A 21076-nucleotide genomic window follows, 5' to 3' on the forward strand; every position below is an offset into this window, starting at 1 on the left:
AAATAAAATAAAATAAAATAAAATAAAATAAAATAAAATAAAATAAAGCAAAATAATATTGTATGTAATTCATGCGAAATGCATAGTGGATATGCATAGATAGTAGGAGGGAAATAAAAAACCCGCGAATCAAAAATGGAAGATCAAATCCGAAAGCATATGTCTCGAAGTAAGCGGCTAATTTGGCCAGCGGCTATATTTCATATAAGAATCTTCCGTATCCATAGCTTTGTCTGAGTGTATTAAATTTACAAATCGGAAGAGGTCATAAGGGCAATGCAATCTGATTTTTTGTTTATTTCTCCCGTTTAAAAAAATGCACGGAAGTGAATATGAAAACTGGCATCGATGCTTCTTTAGAGTGTTCTATATGACTACTATTTAGTATCGATATTTTTCTTAAAAGTTCTATCACTAACTCTATTTCAACTGTTCTGCAAAAGGCTTAGCCAGAATTGCATTTTTCATTAAATTTAAGTTCAGTAAATTATTGTTCTCTTATATTCAAGAACAAGGGCCACATACACGCGCAAATTTTAAAAATATAACCACTAAATTTCTCTTGTTTTTTTTTTTGAGCCGAAAATTTAATCTCGCTTTTGAAATGAATATGAAACAGCGCTCCGGTCTTCATACCATCTTCACGAAGAAGAAGTGAAATCAAACAAGGTTCTTCCTCTCATAAATCGGCAAACTAATTATTAAGTCCATTGGAGCCAATACAACTAAAGTTGTTTGCCGTAGAAAAGCACCAAATTTTTAGTCGACCTGCCAAAAAAAAAAATACCAGTCGTGATTCTTAGAGTGGCACTCCCCTGCAAGTTTTTTCAGGTTTTCAGTGCTCTATTCAGCTCTATACTATACTCTTAACTATATATATTACAGCTTGGACGCCGAAAGCAAAACGTCTGGAAAGCTTGTTGTGGACTTGTACTCTTAACATTATATGTACATTTATTTATTTATTTAAGTCTACAGCAGGCATCGTACGATTTGTACATTTGTACAGATTTGTATATTTTGGCAGTAACAGAGTGCTGTTGTCTAGAAATTTGAGTTTAGCTCAATAAAACAAAGTGCCAGACAACACCACCTTGAAACTTCCAAAATGTAAAAGTCTGTACAAATGTTCAAATCGTGTGATCCCTGCTTAAGAATTTCAATCCTTATAGATAACACCGTGCCACAGTAAATTTTATACACAAAAAAAATAACATACTTGCGAAACTATGGGTAAATTATAGTATAACTGCGTACTTAGTTTCTCTTTCTGACGTCAAACTTTTTTTTTCAAAAGGACTGTGAAATTTAAAAAATTTGATTATACCAAAAAAATTTTTAAAAAAATTCAGTGCAATGTAGAATAACAATATGGATATCATATAAAAGAAAAAATTCTGTAGATTTATAACAGAATAAATTTTGTTGTGCATAAGGACGCATCGGTGTGGAAAACGTCCTTTACAAATGTTGTCCTTAAATATCTACGAAAATTTGCATTTTTTTTTTTTTTAATCTTTGTTTGAGGACTAATATATGCACGACTTCATCATCGAGTTTCGTGCTGCAGACTTTATTAACTTAAAAATATAAAATTTATTGAAAGCGCATTTTCAATACATATTCGTGCTAGCAAACCAAAAAAAAATTTATTGTTTTTAAATTCTAAAGAATTTTCTCTCTCATTTGTTACCCATATTGTTATACTGCATTGGACTGATTGTTTTAAGTATTTTTTTTTTTTAATTAATCATATCTTTAAAATTTCTAGGTCATTTGAAAATAATCCTTACGTCAGAGTGAAAAATTAAGAATTCAGTTTTACTATATTTGTTCCATAGTTTCGTGGGTATATCGATTCTTTCAGGTGTTTTGATTTTTTTTTTTGTTTTTGTCGCACGGTCTTATGAACAAAAGTAACTAAAGAGCATCATGAAAGCCAAGACAAGCTATTTTTTTAATTAAGACTCTGTGTGAGAAATGTATATGCACAGCGTTTAGTTTTATTTCCGGCAGTTCTTCAATGTTCTGAGCCCGTAAATGCTAATTATTTGCAATTTTTCCATTTGAAAATTAATAAAAGTTATAACTGCCAAATTACATAAATTTCGCAAGCCTGTGTAAATGTTATAAATCCAGCTTTGCCAGACATATGTATGTATACTTGATATGCTAGGTCTCTACTCAAACAAATGGCTTCCACTCTCACGTGAATAATTGCCTTTTGAAAGCAAAAGCATTAATCTTTTCATCAGCACTAAACAATAGCGGCCAATTTTCGGATAGCGTTTGGTTATTGGAAACACTTAATAGCTCCCAACGGGTAAACAATTTTTAATGAAACCGGAAATGATGTAAAACTGAACACAATTACAAATAACAAGCAATGCGTATAGCAGCTTTAAACTGAATGATTCGCAACGACTCCGTACGCCAATCGAGCACAGAGAAACGAAATACATATATTTTTGGCGGACGGGTGAAATGAGTAACTTCCGTGAAAAAGTCAAGGACCTTACGCACCGTCAAAACAAATAAAAACACTAATGATCGAACTCCAGCAAAGTAAAAAAAAAAAAAATGTATCTAAAAATAATGAAAGAAATTGAAATGTACAAACGGGAATGCTTCTTTCACGAATTTGGGGCATTTAATGAATTTTCCGCTGAGGCACAAGTTCGCACTCAAACGGAAATGGGTAGAGTTGCTTACATCCCTACGTAATTTGTTTGTTTCATCTGTTGGCTGCCTTGAATCTGTTGCACGCATCAATCTGGTTGGCGCACAATAACGACGGCGGCGGCGGCGTCGGCAATGCCACTCAATGCCTTTTGAATTGTTTTGCGAACTGCCGCTTTGGCATTACGATTCTTTTGTTGATCTTTGCCACGCACGCACATGCTCACGCAGATCGGCATCGTGCGCAATAATCAGGTCGGTTTTTAGAGTTCATGGCAGCAGTAACAGCAACTGGCAATTACAACCGACAATGTGTGTAGCGGCAGCAGCAACACCAGCAGCAAGACGTAAAACACAAAAGTTAACAATAATGCGCTACACAACAGCATACTCGATTGAACAGCTAAACACACAAAGGCGCTGCACAAACTTTGCAATTGTGTTGGAGTGCCCTTTGACCCGCCACTGCCACCGCCTGCACTGCAAACAAACACAACATACATACATACATTCCGCATAATCCATACTGGTACAATTGCCAGGCTGATGTTTCAACACTCTGTTCTTGTTCTCTTTTTTTTTCTAGAGTGCTGCCATCAGCCAAAATGACTATTGTTATTGTTATTTGTTTTCCGATTTGCCTTTGGCCTTTTTGTCGTCGAAAGCCTGTTTCCTTTTGTCAGACACGTCGTCACACATTGAGCTCGTCCTTAATTTTGGCCAATTTGGTGTGTATCCTTTCAAATGACTTTCTATTGCTTTGTTGCTTAGCTTCCCTTTAACTGCTCCTGAATTTTCTGTATTGTTCTGTGGATATTCTCAATTGTGCTATCCATTTCAGTGGCTTTATAGTCGCATTATATGCTATATTTCTATGGATGTCGAAAAACGGATTTGCAAGCGGTTTGCAAAGCAAATTTTTGGCCCAGCTTACTTTGCTCCAAGCTTTTTCATAAACGCACATGTCTACTAATTATTTAATTTTTTTTTTTCATATTATCTGCGTCCTGAAATGTTAAGCTTATTTATGTATTTGGTTTTACAAAAATCAAACCGGGAGGACATGGGGCTAACCTCTTCTAAACTCCCATTTTTGCCTTTCTTATGCCGAACCGGAGCCCAAAGTCAGTCTTTGCTTAGGCGTTTAGGGATTCGGCGCAAACGGCCAGAAGAATGGGATTATTCGAGGGACTCCACATTAATAAGCTCACATTCGTCAATCGCTGGATACACCCCTGCAACTACCGGCTATCGGAGGTAGTTGAGCTTCAAGCCGACGAAGGCGTCGCTGATCTTAGCAACGCATCCAGCGGGGAAATTGTACGTAAGAGAACTGGTCCATTCATTTGACATTCCGATATCCCCGTAGGAATTCCGATGAGTCAAGCTCTGGATGTTGACCGTTGGGGTTGTCAAGTAAGTATTCCAGAACGAGGCTACCGACATAGGTGTCTTGCCATTTTCATCTATTACTGACGCCTGCAAGTAATCTCTGGCAACGTCGCTGAAATAGCGGTGTTTTAAGGGTTTTGTGTGCTCTGAACCGCATTCCCCCCCCCACTTCACACGAACTTTTAATGTTCATGTACTTTACTCTTCCCATTAAAAAGAATACGTATTTCAGATCAGATAAATAATAATGAAGGCGTGTAATAAAATACTAGAGTGCCAGTTGCTGTCGAAATTCGACAGTTTTTCTAGTTTTAGAAGCCTTGGAGAGGTTTTCTAACTAAACACGTAGCAAAACTTACTTATACAGTACAAATCGATATATTTTGAAAATTCCATAAACTTCGCTAAACTCCATGCATTACGACACCTCAAGAAATTTCGTTAAGTCTATAAATAATGACAATTCAATAAATATCGATAACTTGACACATTTCTTTAACTTAACAAATTTCGTTAATCTCACACGTTTTTATAGCTCGAGAACTATCCGTAAATTTGGACAACTAAGTTTCTGTGTCTATAATTTTCGACAACTCAGTAAACATTGATCAGTTTGAATAATTCGATAATAAGCATGTATAAATTTCGATAATTTTAAACTTCGATGATTTGATAAATTTCAGTAACCTTTATGTCTGATTTTATTTCGATTCCTATCGGAAAATTTCAACTCTGTTGACCTAATTCTTATGTATTTCTCATTGTCTCCATTTTCGCCTTTATCTCAATTTTCGTCTTTATCTTCACTTTTGCCTTTTTTTGTCTTCATCGTTATCACTTGTTTCTTCATCTTCATATTTATCTTTATTTGAAAGTTAAATTTCAAATACGAAGTAAAACAAAATGCGAAACCGCTTAAATTGAACTGGTTGCTAAAACAACCATACACAAATATGGAAATTTTTAAACGACGATTTTCAACCAATTTCGAAACTATAAAAACTCTCCTCATCTACAGAAAATTACCTTTCCAACGGTGTTTTTGGTTTTGAAATCGGTAACTTTACCTTGGACTTCATCGTTGTTTTTATCTTTCACATCTTTGCTTATATCCTTTTCTTTTTCTATTCACCTAGATGAGATTAGGTGCGATGACGTGATAAAATGTGTTGTCATATCCTCTGATGTCATGTCATATGATGTCATACCATATGATGTCATATCATGTGATGCCACGTCATGTCATGTGATGTCAAGTCATGTGATGTCATGCCATATAATGTGATGTCATATCATATAATGTCATGTCACGTGATATCGTGTGATGTGTTGTCATATTATGTGATGTAATATCATGTGATGTCTCTTCATATCATGTGATAAAATGTGATGTCATGTCATGTAAGTTGATCACATTCCATGTTCCGATTAGTATATCGATAACCCTGTTGATAACTGTGTCGATAAAAATACCGGTAACAATATCCATAAACATATAGAAAAATACAGCGATTGTAAAATCGTTAACAATATAAATGACTAAATCGATAACAAAATCAATTATTTAATCGATTATTACACCGATAACAATATCCATTATTGTATCGATAACAATACGATTATTATATTGATTATTATATCGATAACAATATCGATTATTATATCGATAAAAATATCGAGTTTTATATCGATAACAATATCGATCCTCTCGCTCAACCTTTTCTTTATATTTATCATTATTTTTGCATATTCCTCTTCACCTTTACCTTAAAGCGTTTAAATTTACTTTGATCTTCGTTTTTGCCTGTACCTCTTGGCATCTTTGTTTTTGTTTTTATTCTCAAACCTCTAAACCGCTGAGAACCATTTCCATGTGCATTATTCCCCTTGAATTTGACAATTTACTCCCAACCAACCAACTTCCGCTAAAGAAGTTTCACTTCATAAATTCAAGAAATGTTCTTACTCCTTCAGTTACCCTAATTCTTATGTATCTGTCATTGTCTCCATCTTCGTCTTTATCTTCACTTTGTCTTCTTTTTTTTTACTTCATCGTTATCATTTATTTCTTCATCTTCATATTTATCTTTATTTCAAAGCTTAATTTCAAATGTGTGCTGAAACAACAGGCGAAACATGTCAAATTGAACATGTTGCAGCAACATGTATACACAATTCGAAAATGTTTAAACGACGGTTTTGGCCGTAATTTTCAATCAATTGTAAAACCATAAAAACTCTGCTCATCTGCGGAAAAATGTCTTTCCAACGGTGTTCTTGGTTCGGAAGAATCGCAAAACGAACGGAGACAAAATTTATGTTAGCGTATTAATATATAGATGCTTGTAGATATGTGGATATATATAATATATATATATACATACTTGTACTTATGTATGTTAACGAATGGTGCAAGAATGAGCTCACACAACTGTTAATCTGCATATTGCTTTACTTAATTCTTCAAGTTTTGTTATTTGTTACCTGCGTGTAAACCCTTTCGTGCCCTTTGTAATGTAACTTCTGAGTTTCTCAAAACGCCCACCCGCCTACACACTTTCAGTCGTCGACTATCTGTACTTCATTGGCAACTGAAAATTACAAAACTTATTCACTTACTTTTAAACAAAAGTTACACCATTCACTGTTCAAAGTTTGGCGTGGCGTGCCAAAAGTAAATAAAAGACACAACCTTCTTTCAGCCATCGAAGCGAGCAACAAACAGAAATAAATTTCAATTGAGTCGCCTGCATCTTCGTTTTGATTAAGCTACTTTACACTTTTATTTTGAAATACTAACTCGTACTTCATATTTAAATTTAAATTTGAATCTCATTGAAAGTATTCTACAATATTAGAAAACTTACGAAATGAGTTATCGAATACATTAAATCATCAGCTGGCTAGGGCTGGGAAAATGCGAGGATTCCGTAAAGCTGCAGTTGAATTTGTTATTAGTGTTTTTGCGGACGATACTTTAATGACGTGTAAAAAAAGAGATTGAAGATTAATTTCCAATGGTGTAGAAATGATACGGCGGGAAGTTTACTGCTACCCGAGTCCCTATCGAGACTTCACATTCCAGCCACACGCGAGTCATGGAGATTTAAAGAACGCGAATGTTGACTGGATGGTTACATAGAGTCAGCATCCTATATTATTTTTGGCTTATGGTTTCCTCTTCCTTTGCAGTGGCCACACATGTTCATTTTGCTATTTCTCAAGGCAAGGATACTGCAAAGCTGAACTTAAATGGCCAGAATGTGCTAAAATGCCTTCTTTTGGCTCTGCATAATTTCCAGACGACACAATAATGCCACCACGACCGTGGAGGGTGGCCAGTCATGTGGAAAACTGCTACGCCGATTTGCGAACTAACCGCGTATTAGTAAGGAGCTTCAGAGCTGCCTTCCGCACCACCTCACCTGATGACTCGAGCAATTGGGGCCTCCCTAATGCTGAGCTTGGCTTGAGAACGCTACCGCTATACAACAGATAGAACAAAAAGCTAATTTTTTTTTCCAAAAAGGACTTTGTTTAAAAAATACTGCTGTGGTACTGATACCTTGAGTCAACTAGATTGTTCCTAAGACCGGCTAGCAGAATAAACTTGGCCCGATGGAGGTTTCACGGAGACCAGCATTGAGACTCTTTCAGTACTTATAGAGACTCATATTCCCCGAAATTAGATGAAGGCTACACATTCACTTTCCTCGATATCAGAGAGAGACAGAGAGAGAGAGAGAGAGGGAGAGAGAATGTTATAACTTCGTTTCATGGTAAAAATAGTTTATTGCCAAACTGTGGCGAATGAAGCAGACTTATGCTATCGAATTCTTTGACAGTTCAAGTCCTAGATGCACCCTGCTTATTGCGGTAATTACTTACATTCCACAATCATGAAGGCCACTTTAAGTCGCCATTTTTCCTAGGTGGATGCTGAGATCCCTGGTCCGAGCAAAAAAATAAAAAATTCTAACAGCGAACACCCCTTGTCGGGAAACGGCAAACTAACCTCTTGGTGTATATCCGCTATTAAAAAGCTTTTCATTAAAATCCTTTTGCCAATTGGAGGCAGCGTAAATATGTATATAGGCCCTCCATTTCTGTAAAACCGCCAAGACGCACACCACAATTTGAAGGAAAAACTCGGCCGAACGCATAGCAAAACCTTTTACTCGATTTATTCAAATAAATGTAAGTAGAAGGTCTTTAATTAAAAAAAAAAAAAATCTATTGCCTTTTTTTTATTCAGAAGGCTCAACAGTGTACAAACAAAGCGTAGCTATGCCACGTGCGATTGTCCTTTGAGTTACGCTGATCCATGCTAATTGATTTCCTACTTGCCTCATCGTAGACGCTTCTCTTTCAGTTTTTCAGGAAAAAGCAAAGAACGCCAGAAGGGATTTCCACGTGGCTTCACTAATTAATCTTTTTGCCGTTCAGAATTCTTACGAGTTAAAGTTTTATGGTATAATTCCAGGTACCAAACTCTAGGGATATCTCACGATGAAGAGATGACCTTCGCGGGCTATGTCATGCAAGGTTATCTTTAACTGTGGCTACATCGTAGTTTTTTGTACTTTAGAAACCGTCCATCTTAAGCAACTCGAAGCGTATGTTCTGTCAAACAAACAAATACCCAAATAATACCCAGCGTCATAAATAATGATAATGTTCTAAAGTTTAATGTAAGTAAATGGCTTTCCTTAATAACTGCCGCCACCCAATGCTATGAAACAAAGTAATTTACAGATTTTAATCCCCGTATGACTCCATTTTTAATCGTCAACTCTATTCATTCTTCTCGTCCATTGAAGTGTGCATCCTCTAACGCACCATGTTTGGCAAAAAGAATGTCATTAATGCTCAGTAAGTCTAATCAAAATTAATGATTGCATGAAGTGAGTGCAACAAATGTTGAAGCTTAAAGAAATTGCACAATGTGCACAAAACTGAGCGAGTTAACAATTACAAAAACAGCAAGAAAATAAAGCGAAAAACGCCACAACAACAACTGTGTGGTGCAAACAAAAGAGCAACAGTACAAAGTAATTGCCAACATTTTTCCCCCTGGTGGACTTGAATGCGCAACTTTTTATATTAGCCAGTCACTGTCCCCAAACACTGGTACGCCCCCGCCGGCGCCCGCATCAAAATCTCTTTGCACACCGTGGACAAACACAAACGAACTCGCTGCACTCACCGCTGTGTATTAGCGTCGGGTTGCATAGTGTTGAGTTTTTATTTAACAAAAATGCAATTGAAATAAAAATAGAAATAGAAATTAAACTATTGACCCTCCTTACACTCCTCCTTCTTCAGGCGATTTTGTGCCATCGAAACCGAGGTGAGCTGTGTGCGAGATGTTGCAGCGGAAAACAGAAATTGTGTTTAGCTGGCAGCGATATAAGCAAAATTTATGAGCGATATAAAAGGAGTGGCTTTCTTGTATTTACACAATCTCACGCACACACAGGCATACACACGTTACACATTAACAAGCATTTGTGGGTGCAGCATTTGTGTGCGGATTTTCATTTCGTACGGAATTCAGCAATTTTGAACCGAGTGACGTTCGACACTAAGTCACACTGGTACGACAGTGCGTTTTTTATTATTAAATTTACAGTTCAGCAAAAATGCATGGAGAAAATGAGCACTCGCCCTGTACATTAGACTGGGTGGTTTTTTAGCAAGAGCAAAGGCATCAACCAATTTTTGAATTACATAAATAACTGTTGGCTGGTTAAGTAATTTGTAGAGCAGCACAAGGATCACTAAAGCGTGAAAAAAATTGTGTATTCCTAAAGAAGACCCCTAACTCTGAATGTCTAAGATAACTACGACTTGCTCAGTAAATCTTAAAAGGGGGCCTTGGTAGAAGAAATTTGCCAATATAAAGGGATCAACAATAGATGCTTTAGGTCGAACGTGACTCTGAGCAGCATCTTGAAAGCAGATGGCACTGCCAGGCGATGAATAGAATTGGGTGTTTTGCAAAGTTTGCGATGTAGATAATTCATGTGATATTTTCCAGTTGCCCTTTCCGGCCATTAAAGCGGTAAGCAGTCCTTCATTTTTCAAAACTCCTCCAGAACTCTCTTCCGGATAGGGGTTTCCCCATAATTTGGAATTAAGGAGGTAGTATTCAATACTAAAAGTCCTTTATAGAAGAATCAAACTGAATGTTTCGCATTTGATGGTTCAATGTAGTCCTTTACTTGCGTTAAAGTCACTCTGCCTATTTAAGCGAATCAAAATGAGTGGAGTAAAATCCAAAGTAATCAAGGTTTTTTTTCTGCATTTTCACCGCTTTGCTTCCAAACTAATAATTTTACCAAATGAAATTAAAATGGAGCATAAACCTTGAGGAAAAAATGTGTACCTATTCAAGTGAAGGGAAATGTATTTCAGTCAACAGGGTGTACATAGAAGCAGAATAAATTCAAGTAGATAAAAACAAAATTATTCTGTGTAGACTTTTCTTTATTAATGTGGACTAAAATATCGTATACAATCTGAAGAAAAAAGAAGTTCGAAAAGCGAAAAAATTTAACTTTTAGTTATTTTTATTTTTATTTTACCTTTTATGAAAGAAAATATTTTTTTTTCTATTTAATTAATTAATTAATTGTAATGAAAGTCACTTTTTCATAACTTCTTATGATTTCTAATGCATAATTTTTTCCCCCAAAAATACTAATTTTCATATTTTTTTACATAAAAATTTTGGCTTATGCTGAGCTTCGCCTGAAATTTCTACAACCGCCCGTAGTGAATACACGGAACCGAACATCTCCACAATTCCCCCACCCCTGACTACGCCACTCACTGTCTTCCACAAAACTAAATTGGATTCAAAATTTTCCCATACCCCCTTCGTTTTCTGCTATAATTGGCTGAATATCGGTGCCCTCCTGAAATCGCATCGCCTTCATAAATTCCACTACCCTAGTACACAGATGCAAACATATAAATATGTTTTCAAATGTATGTATGTATGTATATGCCCACTCATGTTAAATGCAATGCAAAAGTCATCGCAGCGCGCATGGAGCAATGCCATTTATTTCGCTTACAAGCAGCGAGGGAGAAAAAATTAAAAAAACAACAGTAAAGTTGTTAACCGCAAAACACAGCGAGGAGTTGCTGTTTTGTAGCTGTAGTTTTTTGTATTGTTTTTGTAGTGCAACGCCTGACATGTGGTCACTGATGTAAATTGTTGCTAGCTGCTGGCTAAATTTTTTAGTAACACCTCGGAGGGCGCGCAGCTTGTGTCAGTAACAGTGCAGCTGGCAGCCCCGACTTCTGAAAGGAGTTGGTATTGGTTTTGTTTTCGTTTCCGTTTCCGTTTTCGTTTTCGTTTTAGCATTGCGTTTTTCTCACCACGTTTAACTACTGCATGTCAGTTTTATTTGTCACCCGCGTGGGAACACATGTCGTATAAGCGACTTTAATATGCAAGCAGGCTAACACGCCACCAGTTAACCAGAAGTACCAGAGTACCTCGAAGGGGAGGGGGAGTACATTTCTTTTTACGCAATTCCATGTAGTTACATTCCTTTTAATTTTCTTCTTAATGTAGCTTAACAATTTTTCTGCGCAAATTTCAGGGTACAGCAGCAGCTTTTATTACCAACCGCAACAACAAGAACACGATTACACTTGATGTCCACCACATTGTCCACGTGCATATCCTTTTACATATGTATATTGCAACTGATGCGCACAACTCCACACATACACATACTTACATCTACACATACATACATACGCAGCTACTTTTCCGGGTATCATTTGCAATAAAGGAAATTAAATCATTCGAGCAGGCCAGCGGGTAGGCAGAGAGGAGGACCAAAGATGAAAACAAAAACTACAAGCCACACATAGCGGCAATAGTAAGCGCCAGGCAGATGCACCTGTTGCTATGCTTCAGCAAGGACATTAAAGTTGGTTGGTGAGTGCCCTCAACATTCGCTTCCATCGCTGTTCATATGTATGTATGTGCCAACAATAAAAACAAAACCAAACACAGCTTAGCGTGCAGTGTTTTTGCACTTGGCGCAAGTTTAAAAAAAAAAAATGGAGCGTGCTAAGGGATGCGGAGTGAAAATAATGTTATGTCCTTGTTGATTTTTAATTTAACTGTTGGCGCAAGGGTCAACGGATATTTGTTTTTCACCCCTTTTTGTACATTCACTTTTTCACTTTTTTTCTTTGTTTTTTTTTCTGTTTTTGTGTCTCTTCCACTTTTATGCACGTTGCTGCAAATGCTGGCGCTGCAATTGCATTTAACTTTTTATTAAAATACAAGCAGTTGCCATAAATCGCATTGAGCACTATTGAAAGTAATTAACAGAAATATTAAAGTCAATTGCGCAGCTGCGCTGAGCGCAGTAAATACTACAAACACAATTTACCGTTCAAATGGGGACGTAAAAATGCCATAATTAAATTCTTGAAGTGCTGCAGTTTGCGTATTAGTGGCATAGTATTTTTTAATATTCTGCATGGAAATATCTCCACAGAGCTAAGAGGAAATTTATTAAAATATTCAAAAACTAATAAATATGTACTGTTGGCTCTGTTTTCAATCGCTTTGCTTTGTTGTAAGCAAATGAAAATGAATGGTTGGAGATATAAGATTTCTAACTTTGGGGTAAGTTTGTGGCGGCGTGCGCACCTGTTCGGGTTTATATTTGATCACTAGCGGCTTCAAGGCGGAAGGATTCTCAGCCTGTCTCCATTTGTGCTTAAAATTCCAAGAGAAATCTCCTAAAATTTAATAATTTAAAAAATAAATGGCGCTTATGAAAATACTCTCCGAATTTATTTATATTTTACAATTAGAGTTTCCCGTTAGAGTTCTAACGACCTCGCAAATAAGCTTCCTTCTTGTTAAGAATATGTGTTAGGGTGGTCCTTAAAATATCAAGATCTAAATTTTTTTTGGCGCACCTATTTAGTTTGTTCTATGACATCTACGAAAATTTAAAAATTGTAAATATATTTTTTTATCACGAAAATTCGACAAAATTTCGACCTTGAAAAGCTATAAATCAGCGAGTTTATAAATTCTTAAGAATAAAATTCAACAATTTGTCAAATTTATCAGATTTCAAATCAAAATTGTGTGAAATTTTTGCGATTTTAAGAAAAATTTTAATTTTTGCAAACTCTGGTAGCGACTCCTAAAAAATTTTTCAAAATTTTTGAATTTCGTGGATATCGTAGAACACAATAAAAGGGTGTCTCATACTAAAATTAGGTGTTGATATTTTAACATATGTACATACTTATATTCTTAATAGGAAGGGAGTTTATGCCCGAAGTCAATACCAGTGTGACCAGGTTAGCCTTTTTGAGAATAGATTTGCTTGTTATGCCGTCACCCGACTGCGACCTACGTATGGAAATTTCTAGAAGTCACATGTGTATTGAAGGCCGATTAAAAAGTCTCCCTCCTACTTTAGCATTGAAGGCTATGCCAATCGTAATACCCATAAACATTGCACATATGGCTACCGCAGTCCGCTCTCTAACAGCTTAGGCAGAACTGGGCAGTCGTATGGCGACGCCAGTCGACTATCCTTATAAATTTCGGCTTTATACCTGAAGAAACTGATCGCTGCATACCTAGCTGAGCAAAAATTTACACAGACCGCCAAGCAAAAATAGGGGCAGTTTAGGTTCGAAAGTAGTCAGGTAATGCCTGATCCCTCTTTCAGTCGCCTTGGACTAAAGGTAAAATTAGGTAGGTAAAGGTAAATTTAAACACTTTACATATATATATAAGGGCAAAGGTGAAGGCAAATATGTAGATGAAGAAAATGATAAACATAAAAGTAAAAACAAAGATGATGATGAGGATACCGATAAAAGTGAAGATGAAGATAGGGAAAGAAAGATTAAAACAATGGTAATTAAAGAGGAAAGGATATAGAGAGAGACACAGAGACTCAATCTGGGAACTATTTTGGGATTTTAGAAATTTTCGGGTTTTCCGAAACTTATCGATAAAATAATCGACATTTTTTATCGGTTTTGTTATCGATTTTGCTATCGAAGTTTTTATCGATATTGTTATCAATTTTTCCGTCGATATTTTCGGAACTTATCGATATAATAATCGATTTTGTTATCGATATTTTTATCGAATTGCTATCGATTTTGTAATCGATGTTTTTAACTACATATTTTGATAGCGATATTTTTATAAATTTTGTTATCGATATTTATCGATTTTGTTATCGATATTTTTCGACTTTGTTATCGATACTTAGCGATTTTGATATCGGTATTTATCGATTTTGTTATCGATCACAGTCGGTTAAGGCGTGTTATTACCCAAATTCGATACTACTAAAGTCGAGGATATTACAAATAAATTTTGGTACCGATTGGAGTCGGTCATGATGGCATCATAGGGCAATCTGAACTTTGACACGCCTTAGCACACTTCAATCGGAACCAAAATTTGTATGTGATATCTTTGACTATAGGGGTTGAGGCTTAGGAAATTTGCTTCCTTCATTTAAGGAAACCCCTAATGTGCATACGTATATACGCATCCATAATTTCTCTTTTATTCATTATTCCTGTAATTGTGGAGTGGCAACTCATTGCACCAATGCTAATATTAAACTTATATTATCCTCACAAACAGTTAAGTTCGCGCGAACTTTTGTGGAGCCAAAGAAACCTACATATTGTATATGGGCAAATCTAAAAAATAGGTACACTTTAAAAAAAAAATTTTAATTTTTAAATTTGTGAGCACACCTATGTTTTATATATCATTTTATTCGTAATCTCTTAATAAACCGATTAATATAAAAGTAATTCAATTTCATCAAGTGCTTCAAAAGATAGACGATGAATAAACATGAAATAGAAAACAAAATAATATAAGCTGGGTTCAAATTACGTTGTTCAAGTTGTAAACTTTGAGCAAAGATTTTGATAGTTGAACTTACTTAAATGGGACGTTCTAAATTAAATGGCATGCCCCGTTTTATCAGATTGGCTTCGGTTTTCGAGATAACGGTACTTGAAAATTTGATTAAATTTCAACTATTTTATAAATAACTCCCTCAGTTTTGAAGTTATTTTACTAAAATTTTGCACATAACAGTTTTTTAATATTACCTTAATTATTTCTTAAAATTGTCGAAATAGGTTCACATTAACATATAGCTGCAATACAACTGATTACTCAGGTGTGTGTTTCTGCGCTATAACCCTAACTTCATATCTGAATAATAAATTGTATGCGTGCTATATGTTAAATTAAACCTATACTGAATTTTACCCTGTTTAATTGGAGGAGTTATAACGCAAAACAACGTCTCTGATCAATCAGTTGTACGGGAGCTAGATTTTAGAGTGAACCGATTTCGATGATTTTATGGAATAGTTAAGGTAATAATAAAAAACGGTTATGTACAAAATTTTAGTAAAATATCTTCAAAACCCAGGGACCATTTTATAAAATAGTTAAAATTTAAGCAAAGTTTCAAGTACGGCTATCCCGAAAAGTGGAGCCAATAGAGTAAAACTGAGGACGCCATTGAATTTAGAAGGCTACAATTAAGTAAGAGCAACTATCAGAACATTTGTCGAAAAAAAGTTGCTTTGAAGAAAAAAGAAGAAGCTTCATTATAAGTAGTAACTCAGAGTTTTTACACACTTCTAGAGACTAATTTTTTTAAGCATTTTACAGATATATGTAATTTTATAAGGACTAGCAGTTATAGAAAGATTAAGATCGATTTCGACGTATTTTCCAAATGTGCCTCCAATTATGGTGTTTTTGGAATAAAAATTACGCTGAAGATCGCACAATATTTTATCTTTAAAAGTTAGTGTATTCTGAAAGCACACCTCTTGCTGAGGTATCAAATTATTCGTAATTGTTTGTAGAATACAATACATACTTAAAAGTTCTTAAAATTAAATGCTTCAAAACCTATACGCGATAAACCGAAAATTTTGAAAATTGTGAAATGTGGAGTTACAGACTTTGAGTTACTTGCCATTTCGTCATTTTTTAGTGGACACTTTTCTTACCTACTACATATGAAGTGTACACATAAGTGCTAAACGCCCATTTAATTTCAAATCAGCATATAGTGTGCTTCAAAAAATATGACATAATTAATTGTGCTCCTCTTAAAAATTACATAAAAAATTCACTTGTTTTCGTTGTTTTTCTTAATTCAAACACCTATAATTCAAAAGTTATGTAGCAAATTGATCAAGCTTTTTTTGAGGCTTCAAGTATACGTCAATGATTTATATCCAAAAGCAACCAGCTTGATTTAGTTTACAACGGTGAAAATAAAGCTAAATAACAAAAAGGTTACCTGTTTTTTAGATTTACCCATATGCATGCAAATAGACAAGGACACGGTTTAAATATTTTCTCCAAAGCCGCTCCTCAGCGCCCTTCATTAGCGTTTACATTGTGCTATCCGCAGCCACATATGTACATATGTGTGTTCATTAGGGTGGTCCAAACAAAGTACAGTCGGAATTTTAATGCTCCACACTGCCTAGGATTATTGTATACCGAAAAAAATATTCGACTATTTTTTTATTTTGAAATCAAAAAATTTTTTAGGGGTCGCTCAAAGCGCTCAAAGTTTTGCATGCCTTTTATATTGGGAAAAAACTACTTTTCGTAGAGATGGTATAGAATTCATGAAATTCAATAATTTTTCTATCGGAAAACTCTGTTTGTCTTCAGAAGACCTAGAACAATAATTCAAAATTGTTACTTTAACCATTTTTTAATATTAACTATTGTTTATAAGTCCTCCAAAAACCCCATAAAAAGCAATGAGGGACCCATAAAAAATGCTAGTATTAAAATATGGTAAAATAAATAATTGGGTATTCTTAATGCAAGTCTCTTGAAGAGAAACAGAGTTTCCCGATCAAAAAATTTTCACTTAAATAAAATTAAAATTAAATTAAATAACTTTGAAAAAAAATTTTAGGAGTTCTGAACCATTTCTACGAAAAGTTGCTTTTCCCCGTATGAAATGCATGGAAAACTCTCAGCGATTTCAGCGACCTCAAAATAAATTTTGATTTGAAAATAAAAAGCTGGGGTATTATTTTCGATATAGAACAATGCTAGGGGCTGAGAGCAATCAAATTAGGACTTTGGTTTTTCACATACATTTTTGTACCACCCTAATGTATATACATACATATGTACATACTTTCTATACGTACGATTGATGTAACCCACGCGCAAAACTTTGCTACCAAAGCCTAAGTGGATTTCACTGTATAACCGCAACAAAAAGGGAGTTAGAAGCAAGGCTATCACACCATCGTCATTATTATTTAGCTTCATCATAACCAGCACAATATTTCTTCAAGTCATAAGTATAGGCAACAATAATAACTGCTTGAAGGAAGCGTTAATATGTGAAGGTCTCTATAGCATATTTAGATAGAGGTGAGGTAGTGCCAGAGACAAGTTCGAATGTCAGAAGCAACGGTTAAACTGTTACATTATAATGTGTGCTTATACAGTACAGGCTGGAAGTGGTAGAATCAAAGAAGGAACCACCCACCGCCAGCACATCACCAACAAGTGTCACTCACAGCTTAGCAACGCCCAACTTGAGTCGAACAAAATTGCAAACTTTACGCTCCTTATTGTCACGGTAAGCATCAAATTATGTCTCAATTATCATGCATTCGCATACACACCCGCACTCCCTCATCGGCAATTTTTAACACATACATATGTGCTTTCACGCATGAGGGTGTGTATGTTGCTGCTTACACTTACAATGCGATGCTCCCAACAGCGGGTGGGTGTCCCCAGTCGCCACATGCGTGTCTGCGCCTATGCTGCCAGCTCGTTAGCCACCACCACATTGTGTGTATGTCTTGCGCGCCAATATGTGCTATGCATATACATACATACTCGTGCTCGTAAGTGTGTCAGAGTAACAGAGCGCCAACGGGTCGCTGGCATCTCCTACATATTTGAAATGTACAAAATTTCTGCTTTGCCTTGGACGGGTGTTTACAATGATGCGGCAATGTGAAAAGTGGTAATGCAAGTGCTTTGTAATTACAAACATTAGCTAGGCGTTGATGGCGTTGGCGTTGACAGTTGTCGCAGCGTAAATACTTATGCGGTGATAAAGCGTAAATACTATTTACAACTGCAATTCAACTGTGAGCTATGAGAGATGCCGTTAATGGGCGCTGACAACCAAAGCGCATCCGTGCCTGTCTAACCGCGTTTCATGCCGCCCGCCATGCAGCAGCTGTTATTAGACTTGCATATCGCCGTTATATTTAGCAATAACTACTCCTCACACGGACTTGTCACGAGACAACGAAATAGTCATTGTCGTTCATACATACATACATATACATAACTAATACTCGAGTGTTCGCCGCAATGATTAGAATAGAACGTCTCATTAAATGCTATAGCATAAGCTACATACAACATTAGCACACACTTGCTTAAGTACTAACATACGAATACATACATATGTGTGTCGTCGCTTTTGTTTAATAACGCGCCAGGATAGGAAAGCTATGAATATAAGCTATGAATTGCCATACATGATTCCACAATTAATCATTGTATGTATATATGTATGTATTTAAATACTCGTAAGTACTTTAAAGATGAAAATTTTTAGTTTTTTTCTTTCTGTTGAACTATTAATGCTTCCGACAAGGATGATGTATTTTGGAACGAATTCCCGTCATTCCAATTTTGGTTTTTATTTTGTAGTATTAAAAAGAAATGTGTTCCAATCTCACATATATATCTGTCCAAGCATTATTTTGAATATAGGGTTTTTCTTATTTTTTTGTATTTAATCACCAAAATATAAACACATAAATATGTCAACACTTAGTGGAATCTTTCGTTCGACTAGACCTGGCCGCAGCCACATTTTAAAGTCGAGTTACTACTAAAAATCGTGTTTATGGTCCGATTATCCTCAGATTCAAAATATGTATCGATAACAGGAAAAAGAATTCCCTGTATGTAACTAAAAATCGTATTTATGCCCGAATTAATTTCATTATCGAAATATGTATATGAATTCACATATCGATGGTCCTCTGCAATAACGACACAACTCAAAATTAAATTAATCAAATCCGTCACTACTGTTAAAAGGCTCATGTCTCTCCTTCCTTGGCTAACCCATGTCTAATTCTAACTAAAGTAAGTACTGAAGATTATCTATATCTATATAAATTATAAATAGAGAAGTACCCCAGGTAATCTCGCGAACGGCTGGTCCGATTTTCATGAAATTTTGTACATAAATAGCTTTCAGCAACCACCATGTCTTAGGCACTTACTTACTTTTTTCCGGTAGGTGGTTTATTATGGTCCGGTTTGCTTAAAATTTCGTACGTAGATAGCTTTTTACCTAGATTAGCATATGGGATCATTTTTCCGGGAAGTGGACCAGCGACCGATCTTTTCCTCCAATACAAACCGAATTTTTTCATACTCCATATCTCTGGAAGTGTTCATGGTAGAGTTTTGGAACTTGGTATGAAGATATATGAAATCAATCCCATACTCTTGGAGAAAAATTGGAGCGATTGGAAAAGGAGGCGTGGCACCTCCCATACAAACCGAATTTTTCATACTGCATACCTTTGAAAGTATTCATGACACAGTACTGGAACTTCGTATGGAGATATGTATGTATATGAAATCAAGCCCATACTCATAAAGAAAATTGGGGCTACTTCAAAAAGGGGGCGTGAGGTCTACAAGGGTACATACCGACTTTTAGCTAACTTTGAATGTATTTATAATTATTCTGTAGGTGTGTTTGTGATTGATAAGCCTCATAAATGGTTGTACGGATTTTAACGAAATTTTTTGTGGGTGTTTGAGTGGGTCCCTGGATGGTTTAGCTTCACAATTTAATCCGCCAGTTGGCGCTGTAGTTGAGTTATTACTAAAAATCGTATTTATGATCCGATTTGGCTAATATTTTAAATATATATTGGTAATGGTAAGAGCAATACTATTGCACTTTACATAACTAGCGCCACATAGATCCACATTTCAAAATTTGTACAAAAATTATGAAAATTCAAAGAACTTTAGCCTTTGCACCCGAAAATTTAAAACTTTTTATTCAGAATTTTTAGAAAGATTTTGGATATGCAGTTTTGGAGTTCATTAAATTTTAGTAGGTTAAAGGGCAAATATTAAGACGCTTGAAAATTTCGTTGATTTTTTATATATTTATTTTTTTTGCTGGGCATTTTCTCCCATAAAAACGAAATTTTATAGAATATTTCATATGGAAGAAATTTGTTTAATATGAATTCAGAAATGCACAAAACCGTCAGCCAAAAAAATTATTATTATCTAGCGTCTAGAATTTAATGAGCTACAAAACTGCACACCCAAATTTTTTGTTTTTGAAAATTTTATATAAAAAGTTCAAAATTTTTGGTTGCAAATGTTAAAGTTGGTTGTATTTTCATAATGGGCAACAAGATTTTTTAAACTGGATTAATTTTTACAGCATTGCTAGGACGGACGGCATGATTGTACCCAGTGAATTTGTAGCTTTTCTTACTGCATTTGAATGGCATAAAAAAAAACATATTGCTTTAAACCGTGCGGAGAGCAACGGCAACTCATGCACTGAAATCTTCTGAAGGAACTGACTGTGTGAATGAAACCTCGCTTCTAGATATGCCGGTTTTTTGTAAGCGAGTGCAATTTTGTGAGTATGTTCGTATGTACATAGATACCATGAGCCGCGGGAACTAATAACACTCGAAGGTCTGGCACAAATGCACTGCGTTTGGTAACTGAAAGAAGAAGCCAGAATGGCGAAGCAGATACAAAAGTAGCAAAGTACTCACTATGCACTTACTACCATCCTCATATGTACATATATACGAATTTACTTATGCGCATATACTACTAATAGTATACTATGTGTATGTATGTACATATTTAAGC

The 21076-nt window shown here is 35.5% G+C and overlaps 1 protein-coding gene across 1 annotated transcript in view; it reads left to right on the plus strand.

The window, feature by feature from the left end:
* Positions 1-3852: 3852 nt before the first annotated feature.
* Positions 3853-21076, plus strand: part of LOC118737691 (opsin Rh2) — a 33648-nt gene continuing 16424 nt past the window's right edge. Inside the window, exon 1 of the mRNA XM_036468385.1 lies at positions 3853-3999. Coding sequence (XP_036324278.1) covers positions 3853-3999 — 147 coding nt within the window. The remainder of the gene's footprint in view (positions 4000-21076) is intronic.

The sequence above is a fragment of the Rhagoletis pomonella genome, unplaced genomic scaffold (genome assembly GCF_013731165.1).
Source record: "Rhagoletis pomonella isolate Grant_MI unplaced genomic scaffold, Rhpom_1.0 Rhpom_scaffold_00004, whole genome shotgun sequence".
Lineage (NCBI taxonomy): Eukaryota > Metazoa > Arthropoda > Insecta > Diptera > Tephritidae > Rhagoletis > Rhagoletis pomonella.